General features: G+C 47.7%; 1 protein-coding gene, 1 long non-coding RNA gene and 1 other non-coding gene across 5 annotated transcripts in view; all 3 read right to left on the reverse strand.

Annotated features, from left to right (window-relative positions):
- Positions 1–3509: 3509 nt before the first annotated feature.
- LOC121141473 lies at positions 3510–7194 on the reverse strand. Its single transcript, XR_005878405.1, has 2 exons — positions 6141–7194; positions 3510–4329 (listed from the first exon to the last, which is right to left on the reverse strand). It is a non-coding gene; the product is annotated as an uncharacterized LOC121141473 (long non-coding RNA).
- Positions 7195–7663: 469 nt separating this feature from the next.
- On the reverse strand, positions 7664–7735 carry Trnaq-uug. The gene has a single exon. It is a non-coding gene; the product is annotated as a tRNA-Gln (tRNA).
- Positions 7736–14097: 6362 nt separating this feature from the next.
- Positions 14098–26261, reverse strand: part of B4galnt2 (beta-1,4-N-acetyl-galactosaminyltransferase 2) — a 43018-nt gene continuing 30854 nt past the window's right edge. For all 3 annotated transcript variants that reach the window (XM_040749562.1, XM_040749560.1, XM_040749559.1), the window contains exons 7-11: positions 24859–24945; positions 19392–19579; positions 18411–18551; positions 17059–17278; positions 14098–16609 (exon numbers count right to left, since the gene is read on the reverse strand). In XM_040749562.1, coding sequence (XP_040605496.1) covers positions 16404–16609; positions 17059–17278; positions 18411–18551; positions 19392–19579; positions 24859–24945 — 842 coding nt within the window. In that variant the 3' untranslated portion in view covers positions 14098–16403. The remainder of the gene's footprint in view (positions 16610–17058; positions 17279–18410; positions 18552–19391; positions 19580–24858; positions 24946–26261) is intronic.

A 26261-nucleotide genomic window follows, 5' to 3' on the forward strand; every position in this document is an offset into this window, starting at 1 on the left:
TGAAAAACCAAAAAAAAAAAAAAAAAAAAGTGTCTAAGAGTCAAAACCAAACATCAGGGACTGGACAGGAGGGTCTAAGAGTAAGTACTGCCGGGTGTGATAGTGCACACCTTTAATCCCAGCACTCAGAGGCCAGTACTCTGTGAGTTAGAGGCCAGCCTGGTCTACAAAGTGAGTTCAAGGGTAGAAACCCTGTCTCAAAAAACAAACAACAAAAAGAACACATACTGTTCTTGTTGAGAACCCAAGTTCAGATCTCAGTACCTATATCAGGCCACTGATAAACAAACACCTGTACTCCAGCTCCAGGGGTCCTGATTCTCCGCCTCCGTCTACTACCCTGCAGAAGTCACTGCTTGCAGATTCTGATCAACACACCCTGAAGCTCCTTGACTTTTAACATTTTTTCCTTCGGTGTTTTTGTTTTGTTATGTCTTTTTTTTTTTTTTTTTTTTGAGACAGGTTTCTCTGTGTAGCCCTGGCTGTCCTGGAACTCACTCTGTAACCTAGGCTGACCTCAATTCACAGAGATCTGCCTGCCTATGTTTCCTGAGTGCTGGGATTAAAGACACATGTCACCACCCTGTACGTCCCAACCACAGTTCCCCTCTCTCCACTCCTTCTAGTTCCCACCCCAACTCAGTGGTTTTATTTTGAAATATCTTTAGATTTTCATAAAAATTGCAGAATTGCAAATAGCAGAATTCCCCCTTTACCCTTGCTCAAGTTGCCTAATGGTAACCTCTTATATGACCTTGACATTTATTAAGATGAAGAAATTAAGAAATGGGCATGGTGATGCAAGCCTGTAGTCCCAGCACGAGTGAGAAAGAGGCAGGAGAATTATCCACAAGTTTGAGGTCAGCATGTTTTACATAGTGAGTCTTAGGCAAGTCGGGGTTACACAGTGAGACACTGTCTTAAACAAACAAAAACAACAGGGAGCTAGAGAAATACTTCAGTGAGTAAAGATACCTGCTGCTGAGCTTGACGACCTCAGTTGGATCCCCAGGAGGTGGAAGAAAAGAATCAACACTTTTTTTGCTCTGCATCCACAGAGAAGCCCTAAAATACTGAGTCCACATACACAAATAAACAATTAAAAAACATAAGAAAGCATTGGTATTACCTAAACTCAAGACCTTGTTAGGATTTTTCCAGGTTTTTCACTAAGGTCATTTCTCTGCTCCAGGATTCATCTTAAGTTTATTGCCTTTCTTTTTTTCCAGTTTTTTGGTTAAAGATAACCCAAGCGGGGCTGGAGAGATGGCTCAGAGGTTAACAACAATGACTACTCTTCCAGAGGTCCTGAGTTCAATTCCCAGCAACCACATGGTGGCTCACAACCATCTGTAATGAGATATGGTTCCTTCTTCTGCCCTGCAGGCATACATGGAGATAGAATGTTGTAAAATGAATAAATCTTAAAAAAAAAAAAGATGATCCCAGCAACTCGGGCTGGCTAGAGGAGGAAGGGCAATGAAGGAGAGCTGTTGGCTCAGGGAAGCAAGAGACCGGGCGGCTGCACCACAGGGGACCCTGTGGGGGTGGAGGGAGGGACTGTGCTAAATCCTTTTCAAGTTTCCAACTCTTGTTTTCTTTTAGAGACAGGGTCTAATGTATCTGGGGTAGGTCTCTAACTCCCTAAGTAGCAGAGAATGGCCTTGAATTTCTTCTCCCTCAGCTCTTCAAGTGTGGGGATTCTAGCCCCGGGGCATGCTAATTCCTCACTACACTAGTTGTCCAGGGCTGTAAAGCTCTCAAGCGCTCATCTGGAAAGGCTTTATTCCCTTCCTTAAGACTCTTTGCCTCAGGCTAGCCACCCAAGGCTCCAGCTTCCTGGGGAGCACTCTACTGCCCAGGGCTTTCCCTGTCTCTAGGGCAATCTTTCTATATGGATTCCTCCTCCTAAAGCCCTTCTTGTTTGTTTTTCTTGATTTGTTTCTTTCTAAGGTTTCTCTGTGTAGGCCTGGTTGTCCTGGAATTGCTCTGTAGAGCAGACTACCTTGGACCTCAGAAATCTGCCTGCTGTCTCCGAAGTGCTGGGATTAAAGGTGTGAACCACCACCACCTATCTTGTTCCGGCTTTGAAACAGGTTTTCAGTACTTATCCCAGGCTGGCCTGCAAACTGTTATATAGTCTAGACAGGCCTCTAACTCACTGTCCTCCTGCCTCAGTCTTCCTGGGGCCAGGGTTAGGGGTTCATTCTAATATTTCCATCAGGCTGCACAGGCCTGGTTACCCAAGGTCAGTCCCCAAAACTCCCAGTGGAAGGAGAGAACTGCCTCCTGACAGCTGCCCTCTGACCTCTGCAAGCACTCCTTCCTGACATATGCTCGTCCACAGTCAGGTGCACCCATCACGCTCCCACGTAACAGTGATACAATGGTGTTTTAGTTTCCGTCGTACGTGTGCAAATGTTTTGCTCATATGCACTGTGTTCGTGTCTGGTGTCTGTGAAGCAAATGAAAGTATTGGATCCTCTGGGACTGGAGCTACAGATGGTTGTTAGTTTCCGTGTGGGAGCTGGGAATGGAACATGGGTTCTCTGCAACAGCAGCAAGCTCTCTTAACCAATGTTTCTCCAGCTCCAATTAAATTGTGTTGGGGGGGTTGTTTGTTTTTTCCTTTAAGGATTTCAGACTCCTTGAGGGCAGGGCTCATGGCTTGTTTTGTCTCATTGACCTTAGACAGTACTGGCCACAGCACTGTCCACAGCTTACTGTGTGCCGGGCAATGTGGTAAGTGTTGCACATACATTATTTTATCTGTGAATGGAAACCAAGGGACAGCCTTGGGAAGGTAGGCTCCAAAAGCAACTTTACTGGCACCAGGGTGCTGCCCTCTGCTGGTGACTCAAACTGGGACACCATGCTCCAGAAGGTCTCATTCAGTAGTACCTTCCAGAAAAGAGATTCAATCTGTCTCTTCTCGGGAAGAAAACCATGAGAAGGGACTTCTCAGACTCTCGTGAGAAAAGAGAGGTTTCCCCGGAAGCTACAGGGGCTAGGAGAGAGGAAGACGGAGTCAGAGAACTAGAGCTAGAAAAGGAACAGAAGGATGACAGGGAACACTAGTTGAAACCAACTTTAAAAAAATAACATACATTGCCAGGAAGTGGTGGCATTTAGTCCTAGCACTCAGGAGGCAGAGGCAGGAGGATCTCTGTGAGTTCGGGGCCAGCCTGGTCTATAGAGCGAGTTCTAGGACAGGCTCCAAAGCTACAGAGAAACCCCGTCTTGAAAAACGAAACAAACAAAAAACATACATTGGGATCAGAGAGATGATGGCTCAGTGGTTAAGAGTGTGCACTGCTGTTGCAGATGATCTAAGTTCCGTTCCCAGCACCCTTATCAGGTGGCTCATAACTGAAGATAATTCCAGGGAGCTGATGCCCTCTGGCCCCTAAAGGGTATTTGCATATATATGGTACACATGAACTCATACAGGTAACACACATTTAAAAAAAACAAATGAATAAATCTTAAATAAAACACCTAGAAAAATATCAGAATGTATTCTTACATGTTAAGGATAAGTATCTTTTCTGTGGCTTTTTTCCGGAGACAGGTGGCCCCAGGCTAGCCTTGAATTCACTACAATATAGTCGGCCTCCACGATCCCCCCTCCCACAGAGGGCTGGAATTGAAGGCATGCGCCATCACACCTGGACCATCTCCCCCGCTTTAGATGTACTCATTTTATTTCATGCATGAATATTGTGCCTGCAGGTATATATGTCTGTGCCCCTCGTGCATGCTTGTGTACATAGGTGGTCAGAAGAGGGTGTTGATGTGGGCGCTGGGAATGGAACACAGATCCTCTGCTCTTAACCAGTGGGCCATCTTTCCAGCCCAGATTATCTTTCTTCTTTCTTCTTTTTTTGTTTTTCAACACAGGGTTTCCTTATGTAGACCAGGTTGGCCTCAAACTCACAGAGCCGTCCACCTTTGCCTCCCAAGCACTGGGATTAAAGGCGTGTGCCACCACCGCCTAACTCGGATCATATTTCTTAAACTTGTATTTCAGTGGTGTGTATGTGTGTGTACTAGTTTGTGAGGCAAAATATCTTATCTGACAGTCTTAGTACCAATGAATAAACAAACAAAAAAGTGGGAGGGGGACCCCTGGAAAAGCAGATTTGAAATCTCCTGGCCAGCAAAGCTCTGAGCTGAAAGAGCAGTCACTTCGGATGGAAGCCAAGAAGGCCTGACTGTACATAGTTCCATCTCCTCCTGAGTGCAAAACTTCTGACACCACAGCAGACAGAGAGAGGTCTCTGAGTTCCCCAGATACTCTCCAGGAATCCGAAGCTCCATCACTCGAGCCTATTCCAAAAATGGACAGCACCAATTGTTAGAATGTTCTTCCTAATTGCCCGCCAACTTCCACCCGTAAATTCTCACTCTCTTCCTGTGTCAGCAATCCAGACTAGAAACGCATATGCAAATACATTAAAAAGCTGTCTGAGCTCTCTAAGTCCCCCCCACACCCTGCATTAGTGGTTCTTCTTTCTGGTATTTGAGCTTCTAGAACTTCACTACCCTGGTTATCTCTTTAGAAGTTAGCGTTATTGAATGTAGCAGATGAGTCCAGACAGAGACGAAGCGCTTCTCCACCCTCCTCCCCCTCTCTCACAGGGTGTGTCTGTGTTCCTGATCACCTGCGTAGAGGTGAATGTGTGTGCAGGTCAGAGGATAACCGCTGGGAGTCAGCTCTCTCCTTCCTCTTTATGCAAACTCCGAGGTAGAACTCAGGTCACCAGGCTTGTGTGGTAAGTGACTTCACTCACGAGCCATCTCACTGGTGTCTTTCTTTCTCTGACAGAATCTCATGTAGTCCAGGCAATCCTCGACCTTGCTGTGTAGTTGAGGATGACCTTGAATTTCTGATCCTGTAGTTCCTACTTTCCAAGTGCTGGGATTATAGGCCAATACACCTAGCTAGGGCTTTTCTGTTTGCTTTACGAATCCTCAAAATACTGACAGGCAAAAGGCACCACTGTTATTCTTTTACCAAAGAGGCTTAGAACAGTCAACTTGGTTACCCAGATATATCTAGTCAATGGAGGGAGGATAGGTCTATCCAGATCTTTGTAGGACACCTAGATGTGAACTGGTCTTATAAATGCATCCTCATGTCTTTTTTTTTTTTTTTTTTTTTTTTTTTTTGGTTTTTCGAGACAGGGTTTCCCCGTGGCTTTGGAGGCTGTCCTGGAACTCACTACGGAGACCAGGCTGGCCTCGAACTCACAGAGATCCACCTGCCTCTGCCTCCCGGGAGCTGGGATTAAAGGCGTGCGCCACCAACGCCCGGCTCCTCATGTCTTTTAAAAGCAAAACCACATTGCTGGATAGGTTTTATTTTAGACAAAATCTTTTTGAAATTATTTTGAGACCAGGTCTTCCTACATATCTCTGGCTGTTCTGGAGCTCACTGTGCAGAGCAGCATTGTCATCAGGTGGTCATGTGTTAACCCATTGAGCTCTTTAACGATCTGCCATATCTTCTGATACGGAATGATTGTGTTGGGTTTCCAAAGCGAAGTGTCCACTCAAGGCTTAGGCGCTTTTCCTCTTGATTTTGCTGTTTAAAACTGTGTGTGAGCTGGGCGTTGGTGATGCACGCCTTTAATCCCAGCACTCCGGAGGCAGAGGCAGGTGGATCTCTGTGAGTTCGAGACCAGCCTGGTCTACAAGAGCTAGTTCCAGGACAGCCTCCAAAGCCACAGAGAAACCCTGTCTCAAACAAACAAACAAACCAAAACAAACAAACAAACAAACAAAACAAACTGTGTGTGCATGTGGGTATGAATGTGGTGTGGCTCCTCAGGCAGCTCTCATTTGCCCCCCCCCCATTGTCTGGCCAGTGAGCCCCAGAGACCCTCCTGTCTCTGCTTCCCCAGCATGGGAACTATAAACAATTGCCGCTGTGCCCAGCTTTTTGACATGGGTCTGGGCATGGAATTCAGGCCCTCACTGTAACACACAAGCACTTTTCTGACTGAGCTATTCCCTAGCCCATGGTTTTGCCATTTTTCTGCAGGCAGTTTTCTTGCAGGTTTTTGAATTTATTATATTTATTTAGACGTACTTGTTGTTTATGCATTACACACGCAAATCCCTGCTCTGTGGCTTACCTTTTTTCTCTGTCAGGTCATCGAGTGCCTTTCACACTTTACCACTGAGCAAAACATCCAGACATGTTCTCTTTCTTATTGGCATCTTTTGACAAGAACATAGAGGATAGCACAGTCATCTTGTGAAGCATAACACTCTTGTGTCTTTAATTAAGGCTTCGTTGGAACTAAGAGAGGCAGGTATTCCCTCATGCTGTCCCCCAAAGCTTTAGGTCAACAATTCACGTGGGATTTACTGCTGTGCTTGGTGTACATTAGGAAGGAATCCGATTTCGTATTTTACCATACAAACACCGTGATCCAATGCAAAGTAGGTCCTTTCCCGTACTCTGTTGTGCCAACTTTTATTATTATTTACATTTTCTTTTTATGACGCATTTGTTATTGACTACTGTCCATAAAGGTGGGGCTATATCTTGGTTCTCTATTGTAGTCCATCAGTGTGTTCATCCATCCGGATATTATCTTAATTTCTTTAGTGTACAGTTGACCAGCAGTTTATCCTCTGGTAGCGTAAATCCTCTCTCCTCTCATGCCTAGATATTTTTTGAGGCCGGGATGGCTCAAAGTGATCCATCCAGACGTTTTAAAGGGTGCTTGGGTCAGGCCGGGAAGAGGCGTGCTCTGAGGATTAACCCGAGAGTGAAGCGAGGCTCCTTTTTGTTTCCATGGCATCCTCCCAAGGGTAGGAATCTATAGTCGGTGCCAATCACTCTGTAGGGAGACCGTAGTGCGTCAGCAGGCTCCCTCGTCACTTACCCTGCAGGGAAAAACACACTTCAAAACCCAGATATGAATCCGAAGATGATATTCCCTGCACATATCTTCCACTCTGTCCTAGAGGAACGCCTTTTCCCGCAGGTCCCACGCACACGCTGCTGCACGAGGAACCCTTAGCGATTCCTGTCCTCTGCTTGGAGAGACACCCCACGGGCGGTGCAAAACGGCCCCGACCCGCTGTCCGCTGACTAAGGGGCTGTTGAAAAACAACCCTCGCTGGGTGAGCAACGCTTAATCAAGCCCCAAACACGGGTCTCCAACCCCGAAAACACAAGCCTCCGGGTACCACTCGCTTGTGACCAATCAGAGGTCCCCTGGCGTCACTTGCCCGCCCCCTGGCCCTGTCCGGCCACTTCATTCGCCCCTCACAAAGCAATCCCGCCGCGCGTTCCGCACACTAGCCAATCAGAGAATAGGGGGCGTGGCCTTCCACGCGCGCGGAGAGGGGCCGTACCCCGCCTGGAGAGCCACCTCGGGAGCCTTCGGGTTCTTTCGTTTTTCCCCTTCAGGGTAAAGTTATGTTCAGTCTTCCGTCAACACATTTATTTTTCCGCCTGACTCAGCGCGCGTGCGCAGTGCCACGCCGCCCCGACTGTTCCTGAAATGTAAGCGCGTTGAACCCGGGGAGGGAAGCTGAACGGCCGTCCTGCAGGTCAGTGCGTTCCCCCGTCCAGCCTGGAGTAGATTGCTACTTCCTGCAGGCCTCAAAACAAAGATTCTAAGACCAAAAAGAAAAGTCAGTGAGGTCCCACCGAGATTTGAACTCGGATCGCTGGATTCAAAGTCCAGAGTGCTAACCATTACACCATGGGACCTGCTGGCGGCTTTATGCGCCCAGCAGCTTTCTCAAGCGACATGACGTTAGGCAACCTGTCCTAAGCTTCGCTACACACGACTTGGGCCCCTTGGCCGATGGCCACCATGGCGGGCAAACGCGGAACCAGCAAGATTCCCACGTCCCTACGAGTTCCAAACGTTCCTGGGCCGAGGTGTCACTGCTTCCGGTGCTCCTCCAGGGACCCGGCCCTTGGTCCATGTCCGGGGGAGTGGCGAGTTGTCCGGTCCGAACGCCCCAGACCCGGCGGGAGGTTCGGCTCACGCAGCCTGTGTTTTCCACTTGTTTAATGTGTTTATATTGGGAGGACTGTGACGAGGACGCTTTGGCCCAGCAGGGAAGGACGCGGACGAGCACATGGTGGCACAGCCGTTCAAACCCGGGACGCACCTAGGATGCAAACGCGGGGTACTGGAGAGAGCGCCCCACCTGGTTGCGCAGCCAGCGCTGGGAGCCGTGCGATTTATCTGTAAGGATGATCAGGGCCCTTCTACAAGCCCGGACTGCGTACTCTTCCTAAGAAGATCCAGTCAGATCTTTAACAGACACCCCTCCTCCCCCAAAAAAGACACTTCTCTGGCCTCTCTCGGGTTTCCCTGACTCTAAATGTGTTTCTGCAGGTCAGTCTAGCAACAGTTTACGTGTCATTTTGACTCAGCATCAATCTCACCAGTATCCTAGTGGACATCCATCTGTACCAGGAGTGTAGGGAAAAGGGGCCAGTCAAAGAAACACACCCTGAGCAGAGCCAAAGAAACACACTTTGGCCCTGCAACCAGAACCAAAGAAATGTACCCTGACCCTGAAACCAGTGCCAAGGAACACACTTTGTCCCTGGAATCAGAGTTAGTGAAAGTAATGCACCCTGGCCCTAAAATTGGAGCCAAAAGGCTGAAAAGGACCAGAGAAAGAAACACACTTTGACCCTGAAACCAGAGCCAAATCTGACCCTAACCCTGTGCAGAAAACTAACCAATCCTCAAGCAAAGCTCTAGCCAGTCTGAGCTCAGCACTGAAATCAGACCAATCCCTACCCTGGAAAAACTTCCCCGCCCCCAAGAATCCCTATATAAACCCTGTGTATGTTCAGTTGGCTGGTCCAGCTGCTTCCTTCCAATAAACCCCTTCAATGAGCTTTGGGTGAAGATTTTTTGCAGTGGCCTCCTCCCTCTCTGCTCTCCACTCTCCAGGAGCAGAGCTGAACTGTAGTAACTTCGCCCAAATAAACCTCCTGCGGAGCAAAACTACTACATCGGGCAAACATCCCCAGCTGGAAGACCATGTCCGGCCGGAGCGGAGCTGATACACCTGGGGAAGCCTTTCTCTGAGGCAAGGCTGTAAGCTGCTAAGTTTACTACAACCTGTGGTGGTCCCTGGCTCCCAAGCTCCAGGATAGCTTTCCATCTGAGCTGTGTAACACTCAGTATTCTGTGACTCCCGAGTACCAAAATACCTGACCCATCCCACTCTGCCCGAAACACTTACAAGGAGGCTTTTGAGGAGGCTCTTGACTATATATTGTTTATTATAATGCAAAATAAACAATGTTCTACAAGAGTTTAAGAAATAACTGTGTGAGGGGCACAGAGATACTTGTGCTCACTAAGGAACCAACAACATTAAACACATGGGGTTGTCTCTTCAGCGAGAGTGATACAACCTATTTCCTCCTAGAAGGCTGCTCGTGGACGTGGTTAACAGCCTGGTGACCTTTGTTGTGCTATCTCTGGTGTGGGAGACCACACTAGATACCCCTTCCCTGACCCTTATCATTAGTGGTTTTTTCTCAATCTATAGAAACAAGTTTTTTGTTTGGTTCATTGGTTTTTGTTTTTCAAGACAGGGTTTGTTTGTGTAACAGCTCTGGCTGTTGGTAACCTCTATAGACCAGGCTGGCCTTGAACTCCCAGAGATCTGCCTGCCTCTGCCTCCCAAGTGCTGGGATTAAAGGCCTTTACTATTGTGGAAACTATGTTTATGGAAAATGTCACATGTACTTTACAAAGAGTTTCAGTGTAGTTGTGTATTAAGCTTTGTTATGCACACAGTTTTGAGTTAATTGTTTACACAGGATTGAGTTAAGTATCACCAAGAAAATTTTCACCAAATTGTGTTGTGCTTAAATGTGCCTAAAATAAACTCCTTGGTGTCAGATTCTCCAAGTTTTAACCAGCAGAGGCTACTGAGTAGTGGATCATTACACACACACACACACACACACACACACACACACTCTGCAGACAAAAGATGAACTAAATAAATGCATAGTAAGATGCCATACATGTACAAACAGAAGAGCTATATGTAGGAGGAGACTTAGGACTGTGCCATTAGCCATGTGGTGCTCTAGAGGCGCGTATGGATGTGGTAAGGAAAGGGCAGAACCTCGCTGCTAACCACACCCACTTTGGGCATGACTAGAGACAGGGCAGTCAACTACACCGCTAGCCAGGCCCACTTTTGGGCGTGGCTAGAGGTGTACAGAGGTTCTTATAAAAGACTGCACCAGAGCTACATTCACTCTCTTTTCGGCTTCTTGTTCGGTACTTGACTCATCTGAGTTGCCCGTTTTCTCTTGTAAGTAATTTTTACAACAAACAGTTACCTATACCCTCAACAAGTGTGCCGTTTATCCTTAAAGCTACATCTGGTACTAGGAGTGAGGTACCCGGATCCAGGCGCCATGAGAGCGGCTGCTCCTCCTCGGCCGAACACCACCGGCTCCAGGCACACGTGGACTCTCCTTTCACTAAGTTCCCCACTACTTTACTCGGCAAGGCAAGACTCCCACTGTCCTATCACTACATCTGTATGTGCCTCTAGCGTGCCATGTGGCAAATGACGCACGCCTTTAATCACAGAACTCGGGAGGCAGAGGCAGGCGGATCTCTGTGAGTTCGAGGCCAGCCTGGTCTACAAGAGCTAGTTCCAGGACAGCCTCCAAAGCCACAGAGGAACCCTGTCTCGAAAAACCAAAAAAAAAAAAAAAAAAAAAAAAAAAAAAAAAGAAAAGAAAAAGATTCTAGAGCCTGAGGCCCAGAAGCCAGAGATTTTAGAACAGGATTCAATTCCGTAGTGTCCATGACACCCACTGACCTCAGTGCAGTTTTGCAGCCATGCCATGTCCACTGGCTTCTCACGTGACATGCCGAGCAAACAGGCCTTGCTGGATTACTGATTGGCTCAGTCCCCTGGCTTCTTGGCCACTTTCCTGAGCTTGTTTTGTTCACCCACTTGTAGTGCTATGAGCTATCCACCACCCTTCTGATAAGTTCCTCTTCGGTATAATATATGAATTCCTTTACCCCTGCATGCCATCAAGAACATGGTTAGCCAAATCAAAAAATCTCTGTTGGCAACAGTTTGACAGTTTGCCACTGGGAAGTGAATATGTATAAGCACTTTTGTAGCTGGGTGGTGGTAGTACATGCCATAATTCTTGCACTTGGGAGGCAGAGGCAGGTGAATCCCTTGAGTTTGAGGGAGTTTCAAGACAGCCAGGGCTACCCAGAGAAATCCTGTTTTAAATAAATGGAAAAGAAAAAAGTTTGTAACTCCTGCATAACTAGCCCAATTCTACCTTGAACTTGTTAGGAGTTACCTTCCTTCAAGGTTGATCCTGAACACCAGGCATTTCTAGACCTCAGTTTGCCCGATTATTTCATTCTTACTAAGGCCCTATGAGCTGGACGTGGTGACACATGCCTTTAATCCCGGCACTCTGGGGGCACAGGCAGAATGATCTCTGTGAGTTTCAGGACAGCTAGGGCTAAGTAGAGATACCGCTCCCCTGCCTCCCAACTAGCTATGTAGATCAGAGATCAAAGGCATTGTCACCACAATCCACCTCCATGGTTTCTCAAGAGCTACTGTAGGGCAGGATTATATTCCTACAGGGTATAGATGACAGTTCCTTCTGTGTCTACACTGACTCCACCCTTCTGTCCCCACTCCTGCTCTGGTTTGTCCTTTGCATTCCCTCCACCTTCTTTTTTAGCTTAATCTCAGCTCAACTGACACCCACTTTCCTGCATCCTCAGGTGGCATTAAGGGACTGCTTCCCTTTTCCATGACTGGGACTCAGTTTTTCTCACCCTCTTGTTCACTCCATTTGGTATGGCTGGGAATTCACAGAATAGGCTCTGGGACTTGCTAATCTTTAGATGTGGCTGGTGTCTTATCAGACTTGGGTCACTGAACCACTTGCTAGGGACAAAGAAGTGCCCACAGGAAGAAATGTTCCTGTTTAGTGCTCAGAGACCCTTAATATCACACTGTCATGTGACATACCCATGGGAAGATGTGAACAAATGTCTACTTACCCCAACTAGGGAACCAATGACAAACCAAAATAAGGATACCGCCCAAGTCCAGGGTAGTGAACCAATGAGTTTTATTGGGGTTACTTACCAAAGTATGGGTGAGGGGTTACTATCATAGGAGCAAAAATGACTCAAAAGACAGCTGCAGCACAAAAGCTCACCACATCACAAAAACTGTAAACTGAGAGCCCCCTGAAAAACTTGCTGGCAACTCTACAGTTGGAGAATGTCTGTTTCAGGCAGCTCAGCTTGTCCGAGAGTGCAGCAGTCCACGCTGCTTTCATATACCTGAGAGGGCGGGGCCTAGGGTGTCTGGTGGGCTTCAGGGACTTCCTGAAGCCTTTGAGTTGAATACAATATTTCACACCCCTCTAGAACATACTATGTGGATGAGAGGCTGCGGGACCATGGCAAACTCTACCAAAGCTCCATCTTGACTGTTTTTCTCTCCTGGAGAAGTGGCTCTAGACCTTGAAGTAGAGAAGAGACTGTCCTTGAGCATGGTGATAAGCCCATCAAAATGGAGGCCATTGCAGTTGCTGTGAGTGTGCCTGGGGTTACAGACTGGCAGCCATGCCTTGCTGTGCAATGCTGTAATCTGAACCTAATCCACATGCTTGCATAGCAAGCAGTTTAGCTTCCGGGCTGTTTCCCCAGCCCCTGATTTGGGTTCTGTTTTGAAAAAGAAAAAGATGTCACTGTATACTCCTGGCTGGCAGATCTGTGACTTCAAGGCTGGGATTAAAGGCCTGCACTACAACCAGCTGGTGTATCTCGGCCCCTTCATCCTCCTTCTGTGCACCAGCCCTGAGCAATCCCTCAGGAAGCAAAAAACCAAGTGTAAGTATATTCAGAGTGTCCAAAATTTGCCTCAAGGATAAATTGGAGCAAATGCAAACCTTTAAATTAGCATTATTTTTCATGGTTTAGGAGTTATTTTTATTAGAGAATATTCTATAATATTTTGCATTTTAATATTATTTTAAAATATAAAAATTATAATGAACAAGTATACTTAAAAGTCAAGGTTTCAAAGCTTAAAATCAAGCCAGAAATGGTGGCTCACACCTGATACTGCATAACTGAGAGGTGGAGGCAGGAGGCTTGCCATGAGTTTGAGGCCATCCCGATCTACAAAGTGAGTTCTAGGCCTGGCCATCCCAACAAAATAAAATCAGAATTACTTGGTTAGCGTTTATCCAGTCAGTCATCCAGTCATTTATTTATTTTAAACTTATTTTCTTGTGTGTGCATATGTGTGCCAAAGTGTATGTATGTGCCCCATGTATATGCAGGAGCCCTTGGATGTTGGAAGAGGTTTCCAATCCCCTGGGACTATAGTTATGGGTGTTACAGACAGTTGTGACTCATCATGTGGGTACTGGGAACCAAACCTAGGTCATCACTCTTAAGCACTGAGATATCTCTCCAGGCACTTTCACATAGCCCAGGCTGGCCTTAGTCCTCTTACTTTACTTCTTGAGTTCCGGGATTACAACTGTGCACCATAACATTTGACTTTGAATAACTATTTTTTTGTTGTTTTGTTTTGTTTTTTGGTTTTTTCGAGACAGGGTTTCTCTGTGTAGTTTTGGAGGCTGTCCTGGAACTCGCTCTGTAGACCAGGCTGGCCTCGAACTCACAGAGATCCGCCTGCCTCTGCCTCCCGAGTGCTGGGATTAAAGGCGTGCGCCACCAACGCCCGGCGACTTTGAATAACTATTTTAATTGAGCTTTTTAGAAAATTAAATGATTGCAATGTTAGCATTATGAAACTGAAGGCTGGGGCACAATGACAGTGTAAAGCTTATTTGTTTATGGAATGATTCCCACCATCATGCTAGTTAGCTGCTTATGATTTGCTGAAGCTAAATTTTGTTGCCATCTGACAGGAATGTACCAGAAATGGCTCAAGTTAAGTTTCAGTTATGCTTGGAGGTAGTGGAAGCGTACACTGTCTACCTTTATTTACAGTTGATTTGCCAAAGAAAGGTCAGTATGTTACACACACACACACATATAAAACATAATTCTTTATTAGGTCTTTGGGAATTTCACATCGTGTACCCCAATCCCGCTCACCTCCCAGTCTCTCCATATCCTCCCCTGACCTGTGCAACATTCCCAGCAGAAACCCCCCAAAATCAATTAAGAACAAAACAACTCAAACAAAAACCCAGTTTGCTCCTCCATCTTTCCAACATTTCTTCATTCATCCTAGATGAATTGTGAGCTACAGTGTGCCAGGCAGTACACCCTTTTGTCCAATCCGCCCCACCCACAAATATTCATTGCAATGAGTTTGGTCTGGTTCAAGGCCCCTGGCACACATCGTCACTGCACCCTCACGGAAATCCTCTTAGATACCCTGCTGTTGCCCTGAGTCATTAAGTTCCTGCAGGACCAGTCCCTTCACGAATCCCAGCAAGTCTAAGCTGGGGTAGATGTTAGGGTGGGCCAACCCAGTAGCTGAGCTGGTCTGTCTGGGCCACTGAGACCACCCCTCTCAAGCAAGGGACAGAGCCAGCTTTCCTAGACCCATGCCATTGGAACAGCTCTCCCACACACATGGTAAGGGGTAGAGCCATCTCTTCTGAGAGGGGTCTCCCATGAGGGGCAGGGCCAGCTCTCTTGCCACATTGTCCAGCAAGGGGCAGGCCAGCTTTCCCAGCTCAACCTGGCCCACGGTTGTAACATACATGGTTCTTCTGACTCCCTGTGGCAATAGAAGCCATGGACATCATCTCAGACTCCAGCCGCAGCAGGTTCATGGACCCCAGACATGGCCCTTGGGAACAGTTTGCTTCCAGATGTCACCACGGCCCCTGTGGCAGCATAGGCCACCCAGATCAGTATGACCCTCAGACACCAGCATGGTCTCAGGTGGCTGTACAGACCCCAAGCATCCACACAGCCCTCAGTGGTAATAGGAACCATGGACATCAACTCAGACCCTGGCTGCTGCTGGGCCATGGGCCTGGTCATAGTTCTAGGCAGCAGCCCAGGCCCAGACAACACCATGGCCCTGTGCACCATGGCAGTGCAGGCCACCCAGATCAGCATGGTCTTCAGAAACCAACATGACCATAGGTTGCAGCCCAGACCCCCGGCATCTGTGTGGCCATTGGTGCTACTAGGGGCCACAGGCATCAGCATAAACCATACCCCACCCCCGGCTGTCGTAGGACCACAGACTCAGTTATTACCCTCAGTAGCAGCCTGGGTCCAGATGTCACCATGGCCCCAGGTGGCATTGCAGGCCACTCAGATTGGCATGGCCTTTGGTGGCACCACAGGTCACAGACTTCATCACAGACCCCAGCCCCTATCACAGACCTGTGATAGGACCACAGTCAAGTCGGTATTTTTTTACTGTTGCTTAAATGGCATTCAATGTCCACACAGTGAATAAAGAAGTTCCATTGTGCTTCACAGTATGACCGGTCCAGCCCTGTCCCCGCCCCCAGATGCAGCATCTGACAGCAGTCAGCTGCCAGCAGCCCTGACTACCAGCGCACCGCAGTCTGAACCAGGCTGCAACTCCTCCAGGCAAGGACACTGGCTATTCATGTGAATCGGCTGTACACAAAAACCAAACAAAGATGTGCGGATGATGGTGATGCTAGAATGGTGTTTCTGATCACACCGTTTCATCTCGGAGTGCGTGTTTGAAACAGGGTCTCTATGTAGCCCTGGGTGTCCTGGAACTCATTGTGTAGACCAGGCTGGCTTTGAAATCCCAGAGATCTGCCTGCTTCTGCTCCCTGAGTGCTGTCATTAAAGGTGTATGCCATTATCTACTTTTATTTTTGCATTTATTTATGGTATGTGGGAAGAGGGGGCACACACCCACAGAGGTCAGAGGACAGTTATATTAGAGTCACTGCCCCCCTTCCCCCATGGGGGTCTCAAGGAATCAAACTCAGGCTTGGCAGAAAGTGCTTTACCCACCGAGCATTCCGTGCCTCCAGCAGCCATTCTCTTCATGGAGGGTACCAATCAGCATCCTCCTTATCATGAGCGCAGGTGAGTGGACTGAGTTGTTGTCTGTGTGGGTACTCCATAAATGGGAGGGCATACCGTATTTAATAACTGTTACGTCGGCTCCACTGCCCTGACCAGGGACTGGCCCATCTCTAACGTCTCTGAACAGAATAGCTCAGGAACTGAGCTATTCCTATCTCATCGGCCTAGCTACCAGCTGGTTTGCTCCCTGCTCCTCTTGTTAGGAGTCTTTCTTCCGTATCCCTAATGGCCAGTCCTACTTTTTTTTTGGTTGCTGAAGACAATCTGTTTTGTTTATTGAGTTTCCTGTTCCTCGCACCCTTAAGTGGAGCACTGAAGACGGTTCTTGAAGTAGTGGAGAGCTAGCTTGAATTGGACCTGAGCATTGGTATTGGTCCGGTATGTATTATAAGACTTCTCCCTGGCAGCCACCTCTGGGTCCTTCCATGGTGCATGGGATTGGTGCTGTACGGTCACATCTGGACAGGAGCCCACCAACAGGCTTCCCAGCCCATCAACAAAGAACTCTGCAAAGAGAAGAGGAACGGGAGACAGAGCTGCAGTCAGCCAGGCTTCCCCACACACACCTGAGGAGAGCTCCTGGTTCCTAACCACGGGAACAGATAACCTCCTTTCTCAGTCAGGAGTGTGGACAGAGGCACCACTGAGTTCCATTAAATGTGAGCTCAGGAGTGGAAGCTGCAGAGGGGGAAGGGCAGTCACCAGGTGCAGTTTTAGGTGACAGAGACTTCCTAAAACAAAAATGTGAAGCAGGGGCTGGGAAAGTAAAGGTCAGAGCTTCGGGAAAGGAAGTGGGGTGTTTGAAATGGGCAGAGGCAGCCTAGGGGAGACACAGAGAAATGAGGGTGGCAAGAGGGACCATGAGCTCCATAGTCTGGGGTGAAAGGGAAGGAGATTCCTGGTGTAGCAAGAAGGGGTTTCCCCACTCCCTGCACCACCCCTCCAAGCCTCCCACCTGAATGAGCCACGCGTTGCAGGCGGGGATCAAAACCAACTCTTCGGAGTTGTTCTGTGTGAGCCAAGAAGAAGTTGACAACACCACTGGTCACCACGCATCTGGGGAAGCCATCGAGGGCCTGGAACCCTCCCTGTCTCTGGTGAAGACAGTCCCCGTTCTCACTCTGTTCCAAAAACAGCCTGAACTGGAACGCATTTCCCTGCACACTGCCGCCCACCTAGTCAGCAAACAGAAACCTGGGTCTGAGCAGGGTCACAAATCATCCTTCTAGGAAGCCTCTCTGGACAGAATAGAATAGAAGTTGTACGATACGGAGCCAGTTTAATCCCAGCACTCGGAAGGCAGAGGCAGGTGGATGTCAGTGAGTTCAAGGCTAGTCTGATTTACAGAGAGAGTTCCAGGACAGGTTCCAAAGCTACAGAGAAACCCTGTAGAAGAAGAACGAGGAGGACGAGGAGGGAAAAGAAGAGGAGGAGGGAGAGGAGGAGGAGGAAGAGGTTCTGGGTCCTTCAGAACACTGAATACCTATCCCCATATGCAGGCACATACACACAAATGTGCACACACATACGTACACATTGCTTTGTAGCTGAGGCTAGCCTTGAACTCCCATCATCCTGCTTCCACCTCCCAAGTGCTGGGATCACAGGCATGCACCACCACACAAAGTCAATATTTATATCTTTAGGGTTTGCTGTGGTTGTTGTCTTTGAGACAGGGTCATCTTCTGTAGACCAGGCTGGCCTTGAATTCACAGAGATCCTCCTGCCTCTGCCTCCACAGTGCTGGGAATAAAGGTGTGCGCCACCATACCCAGTTGTTATTTAAAGCAGATGTGGGGGTGTGGAGAGATGAGGTTAAGAGTCCAGCACCCACATGGCAGCTCACACCCATCAGTAACTCCAGTTCCAGGGAATCCAACATCTGCTTCTGGCCTCTGTGGGTACCAGGCACACTCATGGTGCACAGATATAGTTGCAGGCAAAACGATTCTACACATAAAATAAAAATAAACCAACCTAAAAGAGAATTTTTAAAAATGTGACTGAACAAGCACACAGTTCTCTTAAACCTCATACAGTCCAAGAAAAGAATTAGAAATGATGTATAAACATGCTGCTTTAAAAACAGAACAATTGTGAACTTTTTAGTGTGTAGTACAAAATTGCTCAAAGAAAGCGATCAAGGAGTCAAAAGCAGAACTCACACGCTCTTGCACATCCTGTGGGACCCTCTCCCGCCTCATCCTTCCCTCTCCTCCTCCCTCAGACACTGACATTCCTATTCTTTCTCCATCCCTCTTCACCACTACAGACTGCGGCCAGCTGAGCTCAGCCACTGTCCCTTACCACATCCAGTTCAGTTTTCTCCAGGACATCCACCAGCTCCTCAATCTTGGTCTTGTTGTCGAAGAGAAAGTCATCATCCACCCAGAGGACATACTTAGTGGTCACCTGTGAGATGGCTAGGTTCCTACCAGCAAACCAGCCCTGCAGATGGCATGGGGTTGGATCAGCAGTTGTCATCGGGGGTAGGGCCTCTGAATTCCCAATGGTCAGGCTGCCTCCCACCATGGGTGAAGTTGGAATCTGTGGGGACTCCATAGTTCAGACAAGGCTGACAACCGCCAGGTCAAAAGAGTCCACACCACCGGGCGGTGGTGGCCCATGCATTTAATCCCAGCACTCAGGAGGCAGAGGCAGGCAGATCTCTCTGAGTTCGAGGCCGGGCTGGACCGACAGCCTCCAAAACAATACAGAGAAACCCTGTCTCGTAAAAGCCAAAAAAAAAAAAAAAAAAAGAGTCCACACCTCAGACACATGGCAGGGACAGTGACTTTCTGGATTCAGAGACTGAGACAAAGTGTAGGAGGTCCCTGTGGCCTCTGGGAATACACTGGAGTCTTTTTTCATCTCAGTTTCCTTCTACTTCCTGGGAGATGTGGGTTTAGGGAACATCTGCTATCAACGATGTCCTTCCCTCTGCTATCCTTGGGGGAAGATGGGAAAGAGGGAAGAGGGGAAGCCTAGCTTGGGCACAATCACAGGGAGCAAAGATCTGCTGTTACCCTACACACAGCAATCAGATGTCAACTCCTGTAAGTCACCTACAAGGACCCCTGCCAATTTCCACACCAAAGGGGAACAAAGATGGAACAACCTAGTATTTCATTAATGTATAAAAGTGACATTGGTCCAGCTTCCCTCTGCATCTGAACAAGAGAAGCTCTGGCCCCTCTTAGCACAGGACTCTGATCCATAGAGAAGACCATGGAAGCAGCTGAATCTGGGGCCCGCCTGTTCTGGGAGCCAGGTTTGAGGGGGACATACCTTCCCAAAGGGCATGAAGTAATACTCCACATAGTCATCTTTAATTTCCAGGGGCTCATTGCTGTCATCGGCCACAATCACGGTTAAGTCTGGGTAATATTTTCGAATACTCTGCAGCAGGATCTTAAGCTTGTGGGGACGGAGGAACGTCTTGGTGGCAATGGTCACCAGGTTCCTGAGCTTCCTCTCTAGAGAAAAATTTTAAAATGCATGCTGGAACCCGACTCTGGATTTGCTCTGTTCGGATGGATTTGCTTTGTTTCGTTTTCTGCATGGCCAGGGATTGACTCTTGGGGCTCATGCATGCTAAGCAAACATTCAACAACTGAGCTACACTCTCATCATCTGATGGCTTCTTTCGTCTCTGACCTGTCAGCGTTGGGGAGAGTTTGTCAGCTGCACTGGGAAACAAAGGCATTATATGTATAATGGCAGTCTTTCTTTGGGCTGCCAGCTCCCAAATAATGACATGGAGACTTTTTATTAATTATAAAAGCTTGTCCTTAGCTTAGGCCTGCTCCCAACTAGCTCTTAAAACTTAAATTAACCTGTTTCTATTAGTCCGCATTCTGCCATGAGGCTTGTCCCCTCTCCTCAGTACTGTATGCCAACTTCCTCTGCATTGGCTGTCGAACGCCCCACCACTCAGATTCTTCTGCCAACTTCCTCTCTCTCCCCAGAAGTCCCACCTATCTTCTCCTGCCTAGGTGTTGGCCATTCAGCTCTTTATTAAACCAATCAGAAGGTGTCTTATACAGGTGAGGTACAACACATCTTCACACTGTATGTTCAAATATCCCTCAACATTATAAGGTTACCCAACTTAGTGAAATATTTTCATCCCTGGTTGACTTTGCCATACCAGTTTCCTGATGTCTGGATTCTTCATTTTCTGCTTGTCTGTTGTCAGCCCCCTTTGTCTTGCTTCCATCTTAATGAAGCTGCATAAGGGGTTCCAGACAAAAGATTCCGACCCCAGGAAAAGATAAGGTCTAGAGGACTTGAGACCTACCCTTGCCATCAGTTCTAGGAAGAGCTTCCTAGGAGAAGCCCCCCCTGGCCTCTATCTCAGGGAAGCACAGTTAGAAAGAAGCCCACATGAAAACCAGAGGACCTGGACCAGGTTGTTCACCTTAAAGCATGTGACTCATAAAAATAAACAAACAAGAAGCCCACCAGACTCAGGGACACAGGAGAGATGTTCAGCCACGCAAATGTCAAATGCTGGGAGAGGGTGGTGACACTGTAATTCCACACTCAGAAGATGGATTCGAGGGACCCCAGAATAAGCTGGCCAGGGAGAGAGTGGCTGTATTGTCACACTCTGGCTTTGACCCAGAGACCTTGCTTCCATGAACAAGGTGGGACAGTCATGGAGGATGACTCCAAACACTCTCCCTGGGTCTCCATGTGCACATCATGCTCATGTACACATGTTCATGTGAGTCATCTACACCATCTGTGCTGACACACATGTCAACATGTGTATATACAAGTACAACACACATCCACATAAAAACGGAGAAAGGAAAAAGCAAAAAGCTTGGAAAAGAGAAAAGGGTCAACTTTTCCATGGAAAAGATACAAACAGCTGGAGCAGTGAGTGTCAGCTGCTCTTGCAGTGGACTTGGGTTCAGGTCACACCACCTGCTTGGTGGCTCACAACCACCTTTAACTGCAGCTCCACGGGCTCTGCTGCCCTCTTCTGGCCCTCAAGGGCACTAACTGAGCACATGGTGCACATACATGTATGTAAGCAAACATACACACAAAGTTAAATATATTTTTAAGCAAAGATTCTCCAGGTAGTGGTGGTGCAAGCCTTCAATCCCAGCACTCAGGAGGCAGAGGCAGGTGGGTCTCTGTGGGATCAGTGCCAGACTGGTCTACAGAGAGAGTTCCTTGACAGCTAATGCTACACAGAGGAACCCTGTCTTGAAAAATCAAAACCAGCCGGGCGGTGGTGGGGCACGCCTTTAATCCCAACACTCGGGAGGCAGAGGCAGGAGGATCTCTCTGAGTTCGAGGCCGGGCTGGACCGACAGCCTCCAAAACAATACAGAGAAACCCTGTCTCATAAAACCAAAAAAAGAAAAAAGAAAAAGAAAGAAAAATCAAAACCAAACTAACAAACTAACTAACCATTGGAAACAGAAGGAAGAAGGGAGGATTCTTACCCTGAAACACCTGCCACACAGCAGCACGCATGGAATAGTGCTAGAATGTTCTTAAAGCCAAATACAATATGAAAAGTATCGCAGTTACTATTCCATTGCTGTGAAGAGACAACAGGACCAAGGTAACTTATAAATGAAAGAATGTAATTTGGGTGCTTGCTTACAGTTTCAGAGGGTTAGTTCATGACCATCATGGCTGGAAGCATGGCAGCAGGTAGGCAGGCATGGTGATGGAGCAGTATCTGAGAACTTACATCCTGACCCACAGTTGCAGGTAGAGAGAGAGAGAGACACCTCTGAAACTGAGCCTGGGTTTTTGAACACTCAAAGCCAACACCCAGTGATACATCTCCTCCCAAGCCACACTTCCTAATCCTTCCCAAACAGTTCCACCAACTGGGTACCAAACATTCAAATACATGAGCCTATGGGGGCCATTCTCATTCAAATACATGAGACCATCAGGGTTATTCTCATTCAAATACATGAACCTATGGGGGCCATTCTCATTCAAATACATGAGCCTATGGGGGCCATTCTCATTCAAATACATGAGACCATCAGGGTTATTCTCATTCAAATACATGAACCTATGGGGGCCATTCTCATTCAAATACATGAGCCTATGGGGGCCATTCTCATTCAAATACATGAGCCTGTGGGGGCCATTTTCATTCAAACCAGCACAGCAAGAAAAAGAAAGCAACTGTAAGCCGGGCGTTGGTGGCGCACGCCTTTAATCCCAGCACTCGGGAGGCAGAGGCAGGCGGATCTCTGTGAGTTCGAGGCCAGCCTGGTCTACAGAGTGAGTTCCAGGACAGCCTCCAAAGCCACAGAGAAACCCTGTCTCGAAAAACCAAAAAAAAAAAAGAAAAAAGAAAAAAGAAAAAGAAAGCAACTGTAAAAATTGGGAAGAGGTGATTCTAACCATCATTTGACTAAGGTAGGACGCAGGGTTTAAAAGGCATCGAGAAATGAACCGAGATTCATTCCCTGTGCGCGCGCACACACATACACCACCAACTCTGGCATGCTCCACTGCCATGAACCCTTCTGGGATAGTAGCATGATTGTCAAGTTGATAGCTTTGAAATCATGCAGGTTTTTCCAGACAAGTTTAACTGCCATAGGCAGGAAAGCCAGCCCTGAGTGAGTGTTCCGTAGGCTGCGTTTCTGGACCGCATGAGAGGTGTGAACGAGCAGAACCCTGATGCTTCCTCTTTGCTGCTTCCCTACACAGGCACAGTGTGACCAACCGCCTCGCACTCCTACACACACTTCCTTGCTGTGACGATGAACCCTCAAACCACGAGCCAAATGAACCCTTTAAAGCTGCAATGAGGAAAATGACCTTTAAAACCATTAGACAAGCAAATCTTTCCTTCATTTTGAGAGCCAGGGAGGGAAGAATGGAGAGGGGGGAGAGGGAGAGAAGGATAAAAAGAGAGAGGGAGGGAGAGGAGGAAAGACAGAGAGGGAGAAGGAAGGGATCAAGCACTAGGAATTCTGACTCACACCTGCAATCCCAGCTCTTGGCAAGCAGAGGCTGGAGGATGGTGAGGTCAAGATCAGCCTAGACTATGAAACAATACCAAATCTCACAAAATAAAAAGCAAGATCACTAGAAGAATGAATGTTTACAGATCCTACATTTTAAAAAAAGTCACTTGAGGCAGGGATGATGGCTTGGTGGACAAGCACCTGTTGCACAAAGGTGAATCTGTGAGTTCAAGTCCCCAGAATCCATGTAAAGCTAGGCTCAGTAACCACAGCTGTAATTCCAGTGCTCCCAAGGTGAGATGGGAGGCGGAGACAGGGGAATCTGTGGAAGGTTGAGGGCCAGGTAATTTGGTATACACAACAGCTAACAACAAAAAAGACACCCTGCCACAAATAAGGTGGAATAAAGGGACAACACCTGAGATTGTCCTCTGAACTTCATATTCCCAGTCTGGCATGAGTGTACATGCATGCACATGTGCGTGTACACACACACACATACACACACACAACCAGTAATTGCCTGTAATCCATCACTCACAAGGCTGAGTCCAGAGGATTACCAGGCTAGCCTGGAATAAATACAGAAGAAAGGGATGGAAACAACTCTGTTGGTAGCATGCCTGCTTAATATACCCAAAGTTCTAGCTTTGATCCCTAGTAACTGAGCATGGCAGTGCGTGCATAAAATTCCAGCACTTGGGGAAATGAGACAGGAAGTCAGAAGTTCAAAAGCACACTCATTCTCTACCATATACATAGTTTGAGCTCACCCTGGGACACAAGAGACCTTGTCTTGAAAAAGGGCTGAGGCGACTGGAGAGATGAGATGTCTTAGCAGTCAAGAGCACACACTGCTCTTGCCGAGGACCACAGTTTAGTTCCCAGCACCTATGCCAGGTGACCCACAGCCACCTACACCTCCAGCTCTAAGGACATCCAACCTCTGGCCTTTGTGGACACCCAGACACGAGTGCGGATGTGCATACACACGATTAAAAATAATTAAAATGAATTATAAGGAAAGCGTGATCCCTCTGTCTTAGTTGCTTTTCTATTGCTGTGAAGAGACACCATGATCAGGGCAGCTTATACATAAATCATTTAATTGGGGGCTTGCTTACATTTTCAGAAGGTGAGTCCATGACTGTGGTAGTTTGAATGTAATTGCCCCATAAGCTCACAGGGAGTGACACTATTGGGAGGCGTGGCTTTGTTGGAGTAGGCATGGCCTTGTTGGAGGAAGTGTGTTGTGTCACTGTGAAGGTGGGCTTTGAGGTCTCATATATGCTCAAGCCATACCCAGTACCTCAGTTCACTTCCTGGTGACTGTGTAAGATGTAGATCTCTCCGCTGTCTCTCCATCACAATGTCTGCCTGCACTGCCATGCTCCACCACGATGACAAGGGACTGAATCTCTGAATTGTAAGCCACCCAATTAAACTTTTAGCTGTGGTCAAGGTGTCTCTTCACAACAATAGAAGCCCTAGCTGAGGCAGTAACCATCATGACTGGGAACAAGACAACAAGCAGGCGGGCACGGCACTAAGAAGTAGCTGAGAGCCTACATCTTATTCACAAGTGGAGGCAGAAGAAGGTGAGACTGGGTCTTTCGAAGGCTCAAAGCCCACTCCCAGCCACACACCTCCCACAACAAGGCCACACCTCTAATCCTTCCCAAAACGGTTCCACCAGCTAGGGACCAAGCATTCATTCAAAGAGCCACGCCCTTTGAACTTCACCCAGCCTGATGCAATCCTTGAGGCCCAAAGACAAGAAAGAGCCTTACCAGGTCCAGGGTCATACAACTTGGGTACAACAGGTTGGTTGATGGTCACTGGAAACTTGGCCACTGAGGACTTGAACTTCAGACTCACTGGAAGGGAAAGAAAGGTAAGAGCCCAGCAGTCTGAGATCTGATAGGATTCTGCTGCCCTGAGAAACCCAATGAAGCCAGCAGCTGCAGGGAGACTCCTGGATGGGAGGAGACAGGATCCATGCTGCAGGCCGGGCATCCTGGCTCCTGCCTGTGCATTCCCGGGGCAACCTGCCGTAGGGACACGCTGCTGGCACAAGCTGGAGACTCAAGGATCTGGATTAAGTTTGACTCTGCTATGACCTGTCTGGAATGAGTTCCTCCATCAGCTTCTCCGGTGACAGAACCAGAACAGTAATATCCACTACACCTTATGGCACAGGGTCGTTTTCCGAAGGGAAATGCTTTAAAATCTGAAGGTAGAAGAATGTGCACTATAGCTATGGAGAACAGCCTGGAACATCTAATCCTCCTGGTTCCGCCTCCCAAGTGCTAGGGTTTTAGGCATAGCACCCCAACACCCAGTTTTATGTGGTGCTGGGGATGGAACCCAGGGCTCTGTGCATGCTAGGAAAGGCCTCTAATAACTAAGCTAAACTGTTATCTGTTCATATTGCATTTCCCCTGTTACTGTGCTATGCCAGTTATTCAAAAAAAGAAAAAAAGAAGATAATTTTAGCTGATGCAAATAGAAATGGAGGTCGAAAGATTTTTCTCCCGGGAGTCTCTGTAATGCGGGAGGGGATGTGGAGAGAGACAGGGGGTACATTCTCTCTTTCCATGAGTACCCAGGACAAGATATTGATGCACAGGCTGGTTGGGCTGGTTGCCTCCTCGACAGAAGCTGAGGCAGCTGTAGAAGTTGCAGATAGGTCATCAACAGATGAAGGTGCTTGATGCCAAATCCGGTGAACTGAGTTTGATCCCTAGGACTCACACAATAGAAGCAGAGAACCAATTCCTACAAGGTGTCCTCTGATTTCCATATGCCCCTGTGGTAAGTCCATGCCCCCCAATAAACAACTGACTGGAATTTAAATAAATAAATGAATATAAAAGTTATAGATAATGGCTAACAGAACTAGAAAGATTAGCTAGGAATAGTGACATATGCCTGTAATCCTACCCACCCAGCATTATGAAGGCTGAGGCATAGGAGTTGAGAATTTGAGGCTAGCCCAGGATATGCAACAAGATCCTGCCTCATCTAATGAACAGACATACAAACAAACAAAAAATAAGCCAAGTATGGTGGAACACACCAGTAACCACAAAACTTGGGAAACGAGAGTAGGAAGACCTGGAGTTCAAAACCAGCCAGCCACAACTACATAAGGGAGTTTGGGATATCCCTGGCTACATGAAAGCCGATCTCA

This window comes from Mesocricetus auratus, unplaced genomic scaffold (assembly GCF_017639785.1).
Source record: "Mesocricetus auratus isolate SY011 unplaced genomic scaffold, BCM_Maur_2.0 Super-Scaffold_100007, whole genome shotgun sequence".
Taxonomy (NCBI): domain Eukaryota; kingdom Metazoa; phylum Chordata; class Mammalia; order Rodentia; family Cricetidae; genus Mesocricetus; species Mesocricetus auratus.